Genomic DNA, 7253 nt, shown 5'->3' with positions numbered 1-7253 from the left:
CATCATATGTATTTCATACAAGATAAGATATGTCAGTTAAAATAATAATGTTATTTTGATGAATAAATTTAGAACTTTCGTGTTAAAGTTTCAAACAATTTATTAAATTTCGAGTTGGGTGGCAAAATAATATCATTTTAATGCACAACATGTACAGAAAATTCCCTGCACAGAGGAGGGGATCAAGCATCTACAGTTCTTATAGTTGTAATTAGAAATGTGGCATGAGGACAGTATTTTCATAGCAAATGTACAATGGTCAATATATTATACCAACATTATTTAGTAATTTAATTAATAACATATTTTACTTTTCGTGTGAGTGTGCTGGTGTTCAAATTTTCAACCCTAATTTGCTATAAAGTATTATAAATTACTGCACTTACAGAAGTGTGAAATTTCAGAACCCATTTGTCCATTCGAATGAAGGGTACTTTTGAGTTTTGACACTAAAATAAAATTAATATTCCATTATCATTTTATAAAATATCGCAGTGGTATTGATGTAGTTCTGCGGAAATGCAAGGGTATTAGCTAATCCAGTCTCTTTAATAGTACACGGGTCGTCTTTGTCAGAGGACTCTGCATCTGTCTCTTTGACACACACATTCTCTAACTCTCTCTCTCTCTCTCTCTCTAAAACTCTCGCTTGGAGTGTAATTCAAGACATGGAATTATTCAATTCAAGGGTATGTTGATCCATTATTAAAAACTGAAGTTATTCTCACCTCGAGATTGACTTGTTATTGCTGTTTTGCAGATTGTTTTCTTCTTGAGCACTCTGTTTTCTGATACTATATTCAAGTGGCTTTTTGACAATTTGGTTTCAGTTTAGGGCTTTTGGAGAAAATTTTAAGCTCCGAGTTCATTTCTTGTTTATGGATGATACGAAGTTACTGAGAATGGGTCGCTGATATATCTGTAAAAGGTACTTATTTATTTATTTACTTCATTTGTCATCTCTGTTTCTCTCTTTTGGTGATTTGAAGTTGAAGGTTTAGCTGTGTTCTAATGGGTCTTATTTTGTATGTCCTTGCTAGTGCCTACGAGCGCATTCATTTTTCGATTGCGCAATTTTCCCTTTGTTCTGGGTTTTGAGTATTTGTGGGGAGTATAATTAAGGGTTAATTTTGTGATAATTTGTATCTGGTGAAGTTGGAAATTTGAGCAATTTGCCTTTTTTTCAAGAATTGGTTGAGTTTATGTGTTCAGTTGCACTTGAAATTATTGAAGATTATTATTAGGAATACTTGTTTTACTTACATTACATGTATTCAAAATTGTTTCTGTTTGTAAGAATGAATTGTTTATGTTTGTAAGAATGCCACAGTGATACTTAGAATTACCCCATTTCTGTTGCAATACATGATTTCAGATAAACTATTGTCCATAAAATTCAACTAAACTCAACAAGCCCTTTACCTATTTCCATTCCACTTCATCTGTTGTCTTGAGAATACTTATTATGTTTTCATATTTGATATACCGGAACCCATTTTTCAAGTGGATTAGGTTTAACAGTTTCATGGTTTTTGTTGAAATTACTCGAGTACCAGCTTGTTCACAAGCATCCTCGCATCCTGTTGAGGCCTCCATACTTGGCTATTGAAATTAAAAAAGAGCTTGTCAGATCAAGTAGTTTGGACCGGTTGTTGAAGTTAAGAATTTGGGACTTTTTGAATATGGGATCCCCTGGGTGTCTCCCTTGTTTTTAAAAACCTTCTGCAAAGGGGAAAGGATAAGTGATTACTGTGCTTGAAAGGAATTATTTCCTAGTTTGAATTCATAAAGTAATACAAAAACCACCACTTTAAAGGCATCCCTTGACTTGTATCAGAATCTAGTGTCAACCTAAATCAGTTAATACTAAATTTCTACTTATAGAATGAAAAAGTATTGAACTTGATCTAATTTTCGGGTTGCTGTTGGTATCTGCATATCTGTTACATAAGCTTATGCTAAACAAATCAGTTATGAAGTTTCACCATTTTCGATTTTTTTGACCTTCATCTAGTGAGTCTTGTGCAATCCCCGCCATAAAGAGAGTGTTCCGAAAGCCTTGGGGTCCTTAAGATTTGCGTGGCTACTTCTTTAATCTTTTAGGAGAAAAGAATTTTTATTTTGGTATGGGAGTTTCAATTTTGAAATTGCTATATGATTAGATGTAAAGCAATGTATTTGAAGAGGTTTATGTAAAATCCTTATAGCATGGTGTGGTCTTTATGTAAGAGGTTGCATCTTGGCATCAGAAATCGTGATATTCTATTTGCAGTAATATATCTTATTTGAACACAGATCACTCGTTAATTAAGCTCATATTTGCAAGGACTTTTTGACGGCAACTGGGAATAGGAAACTAAATTTTAAATTATGAAAGGACGGAAATTCTTTGTTTAAAATTATAAATAAAAATAAAAAAGGAAAAAGAAAGTTAAAGAAGGCACTGCTTAAATATAAATAGAAATTGAGAAGTAAAGGACAGGAAGAAGATACCTTGAAGGGCATATACCGTGTTGTTGAGTTCATGGTGTAATATAATTGCTGCCTCATATTTTCTTAATCAGATTTCATAAGTTTTCAACTTTTCAGTAAAATTGCAGTGATCTCATTTCAATTCTTATGCAGGTTCTGTTTATTCACTGTTAGATAATGGACATCCTTTCTTCCAAGTAGAATCCATCTGGATTTCTGCCATCGAGTAGCCTGATCTGATCGCGTGACTGCAGTCTGTTGTTGTCAAACAGATTATCTAGCTGTTTATGAAAAAAAACATCGAAGCCTTGCTGTGGTGCAGCCACAAATACCAAGTTTTTTTCTTCAATAACACATCACATTCTGACATTGATTTGCTGTGAAATCTATTAAAAAAAAGGAGTGCCGGGATACCCTGCTAATATACAGGGACCAAGCAGACTCACTTCTTCGGTGCAAGCTTCACTGCAACACAGAAGATTAATGATGTCCAATGCATTTTACTACCAGCCGATTCAAGAAGTTGAGTCGTGTAGTTTGCCTCAATTTCAGACTTTAGACCACCAGTTATGCCATAATAACAACATTCATGGGAGCCAATTCTCCATTCAGACTTCCCGCAAACTGTACTGCACCCTGGAGTCATCCTCATCCACCGGCAATTATACCATCTGCAGCTCACCATCGACCGTCAGTTTATCACCCAATGGAAGCCTCATGTCCCAGAAAGAATCTCATTCATTCCTTCCTGACTCTCAGCACTCAGAAAGTACTTATGGCTCTCCTGTAAGTTGTTCCTGCATAACTGATGATGTCAATAGCCTTAGGCACAAGCTGCAAGAATTGGAAAATATAATGCTGGGGCCTGATTCTGATATACTTGACGATTACGATAATACCTTACAAGGGGGAATGGCCTCAGAAGAGATAGACAGTTGGAGACAAATTATGCAGGTGATTCCCAGGGGGGACTTGAAGCAAATTTTGATTGCCTGCGCCAAAGCAGTATCGAATAATGACTTGTACACCACACAGTGGTTGATGGCTGAATTACGTCAAATGGTGTCAGTTTCTGGTGAACCGATCCAGCGTCTGGGAGCATACATGCTGGAAGGGCTTGTTGCCAGACTGGCCTCTTCTGGAAGTTCCATCTACAAATCTTTGAGAGGCAAAGAGCCGGCAAGTGCCGAGCTTCGTTCTTACATGTACAGTCTTTATGAGGTTTGCCCTTACTTAAAGTTTGGGTATATGTCTGCGAATGGTGCCATTGCAGAAGCAATGAAGGATGAAAAAAGAGTTCATATTATTGACTTCCGAATTTCTCAGGGGTGTCAGTGGGTCAGTCTGATCCAGGCTTTTGCAGCTCGGCCTGGTGGGCCACCCCACATTCGTATAACGGGTATTGATGATTCCACTTCTGCTTATGCTCGTGGAGGAGGACTAAATATTGTCGGTGAGAGGCTATCTAGGCTTGCCAAGTCATTTAAAGTGCCATTTGAGTTCCATGCTGCAGTCATATCAGATAGTGAAGTTCGGCTTGGAAATCTAGGTATTCGATCCGGTGAGGCACTAGCTGTGAATTTTGCATTCGTGTTGCATCACATGCCAGATGAAAGTGTTGGCACTCAAAATCGTCGAGACCAATTGTTGAGGCTAGTTAAAAGCTTGTCTCCCAAGGTGGTGACCCTAGTTGAGCAAGAATTTAACACGAACACTGCTGCATTCTTCCCCCGATTTATAGAGGCACTTAACTATTATACAGCCATGTTCGAATCAATTGATGTGACTCTTCAAAGGGAACACAAGGAGCGGATAAATGTCGAGCAGCACTGCCTAGCAAGGGATGTTGTGAGTGTAATAGCATGTGAGGGGACTGAGAGGGTTGAACGGCATGAGCTTTTTGGAAAGTGGAAATCACGGTTCAGAATGGCTGGATTTACTCCATACCCGTTGAGCTCTTTGGTGAATGCTACCATCAAAATGCTCCTGGAAAAGTACTCAAAGAAATATCGGCTTGCGGAGAGAGATGAAGCTCTATATCTTGGTTGGATGGACAGAGATTTGGTTGCTTCCAGTGCATGGAAGTGAAAACTGGCCATTGATTGGCTTTTTTGTTAGGATGCAGAACAGTAAGCTGCCGTATAAAACTTCAAAATTTCTGAATCTTTTACCTGTGTTTTACAAATAATTTACATGGATGGTTACTCTGCCGCGTAGTTCTTATGAATCTAAAGAATAATGCTATCAAGAGAACTCCCTCGTGTATTTAACCACTAGATTGAGACGTTTTGAATCAGTTAATACACCTTTCAATCCAGTGGTTAAATATGGAGAGTTGATGGTTCTTGTCATGAGAGAGCTCTCTTGGTAGCATTTCTGTAATCAAAATTAGCTGCTAGCTTCTAGATTGTATTTTACATATTTAAGCGCACTCAACTGCTTTCTTTGGCCTAATCTGAAGACTGTCTTGACGATTGCAGCATTGATCTTGAATGAGCATCAACATGTAAATGGCTCAGACAATTACCATTCTTCTCGTGGTAAATTGTAGGTTTTGGAATCTTCTTTTCCTCTCATTCGAAGTTCTGCGAGACACATGCCATGTACGAAGTTTTCAAATCAGATTGTCCATTGTTATTACATGGTTTCATGATTCTTAGAATCTACTGATCTTTCAAACAGAGTTATATTTTACCATTTGCTCCTGCATTTCTCCATACTGGACTTGTTGAGAATCTTATGATACTGAAATTATACATTGCACTTTATCAACTCTGGCATTCCCTCAATATCAATATGTTGGTTTAGGTTGCTGGTTTTGCTGGTAGACATTCATATTCTTCGTATGATTTTTTTTTTTGCTTTGCCTAGAAACCATTGACACAAAAATGAACTGTCAATGTTTTGGGATGCTTCTTTTAAATTAGCTTAGGGTCTGTTTGGTTAGATGAAAAATTATGATGAAAAGTGAAAGTGAAATAAAGAAAAAGGAAATTAAGTTTCCATCATGCACTTGGTTAGCAAGAATATTTTTTAAGAAAATATTATTTTGTGAGTTTGGAAAACATGAAAGTGAAAAGAAAGTGATTGCCGTTATCAAAATTACCCTTTTAGTTATAAGATTACTTTATACTCTTTCGAGACATTACCCTATCTTCTAAATTATGAACAAAATTAAAATTTTAAGTTCAAAATGAAACAATTAATCTGATATTTAATAATTTAATATATGTGATTATAGGACAAGTTTAATTAATAAAAAATTTTGTTCTGAAAAATATTTAGAAAAAAAGATTGAAGTTAATATATATACTTTTAGTCATAGAAAAAAAAAAGTTTAGCCTAAACGAAATACAATGATTCAACTAAATTAGTTTGATACATCTAATATATGTAGAATTGAAATTAAATTAGTTTAGTACATCTAATTTGCCTAGAGTCTTAAAGTCGAGAAAAGTCTATGTATAAAAAAAAACATGTACGAATTAAATTGTAAATTGTATGATAGAGATACTAATCCTAATTTTTCACCCAACAGTCAATCTGAATATTTAGGAACAGAGTGTTCGGTGAAAAATTATATATATATATATATCACTCTAAATTATTATTAATTATGGAAAGAAAAAAATATAATAAAATTTTAATTTTGTATGTACATATAAAACTATATACAATTAAAATAGTATTACATTATTATATAAACAATTTATAATAGAAGGGAACTGACCTATTAATGAAGTTTGTGGAGAAAGTGAAAAAAATTAAGTAATTTTTCTGTTTCTTTTCCTTTCTATCTACTTCATGCAATCCAATGAACCCTTGGAAATTTGTAGGAGGTCCAACCCAATTTTAGTAGCTACTTTTTCGCCTTCCGAGCTTGACCTAGTGCAAACAGGATAATTGCTATAAGTGTGCATAATGGGTCGAGTTGGCTTGCAGTTTTGGGATAGTTGTATGTGGGCCTAGCATGGGGGTTGGGCTCTTGATTTTTATCTCTTTGGACTTCATTTCGGCCCAAATTGAAAAAAAATAGACTTCGAGAAACGTAAATAACTAATAAGTATAATTACAGTCGGCCTGATCTGGGAATGAGATGATCTGGGCTGGGCTTGGTTATATTTATTATTTATAATCTAGTAGTATGGTTGGGCTGCGAGGTCGGGCTCTTTTGCAAACATACATGGCTACTCCAAATTTTTATATTTAGGGCCTGTTTGGGGGATGCTCCATCTTGTTCTATGCCCTTCCCTACGGTGCAAATGGACACTATTGAGGACACTAACTTGTTTGGTGATAGGGAAAAATATAAACTTACCCTACCCTCGATAAGATTGATTAGATTTCATTATCAAGGATGATGAAATCAAATCTGACGTGGTTCAATAAGTAAGAATAATCCTACTATAACTGGAGGATGTCAAAAGGATTAAATCATATCCCGACAAATCTAGAAATAAATCTCCTATGATTTCGCACAATCGGAAAATAAGGTCAACCATCGACATCAGCGGAACGATTTTGATTCCAATCGACAGCCATAAATAGGGCATCAAGCCATTAAAGAAGGTACGACGTAAAAACTATTATAAATCCCTGCCTTCTTTTTAGACCTCCGTGACTAATTTGATCGTCGGAGAGCTCTTGGCAGGCACCACACCGGTGCTGTCAAGGTTCATCGATCTTGCAGGAAAACGATATCGTATCGGACTGCGCGAATTTCAGCCTCAACAGTTGGCGCCGTCTATGGGAATCACGATTCCCTTGAATCAATTAATTAC

General features: G+C 36.0%; 1 protein-coding gene across 4 annotated transcripts; it reads left to right on the top strand.

Moving 5' to 3' along the window:
• Nucleotides 1-584: 584 nt before the first annotated feature.
• LOC132307448 (scarecrow-like protein 21) lies at nucleotides 585-5196 on the top strand. Of its 4 annotated transcripts, XM_059805212.1 has the most exons (4): nucleotides 585-689; nucleotides 761-928; nucleotides 2626-4601; nucleotides 4953-5196. In XM_059805212.1, exon 3 carries the CDS (start codon nucleotides 2956-2958, stop codon nucleotides 4558-4560), a length of 1605 nt encoding a protein of 534 aa, XP_059661195.1. In that variant the 5' UTR covers nucleotides 585-689; nucleotides 761-928; nucleotides 2626-2955; the 3' UTR covers nucleotides 4561-4601; nucleotides 4953-5196. The 4 variants fall into 4 exon arrangements, with proteins under 4 accessions (XP_059661195.1, XP_059661194.1, XP_059661193.1 ...); XM_059805211.1 differs by having other exon boundaries at nucleotides 831-928; nucleotides 2626-5196; XM_059805210.1 differs by having other exon boundaries at nucleotides 2626-5196.
• The last annotated feature ends 2057 nt before the right edge of the window (nucleotides 5197-7253 follow it).

Source organism: Cornus florida, unplaced genomic scaffold, assembly GCF_030987335.1.
Source record: "Cornus florida cultivar Cherokee Brave unplaced genomic scaffold, ASM3098733v1 CherokeeBrave_3.0.0_Hap2_Chr05, whole genome shotgun sequence".
Taxonomy (NCBI): domain Eukaryota; kingdom Viridiplantae; phylum Streptophyta; class Magnoliopsida; order Cornales; family Cornaceae; genus Cornus; species Cornus florida.
This window is presented reverse-complemented; position numbering and strand designations above follow the sequence as displayed.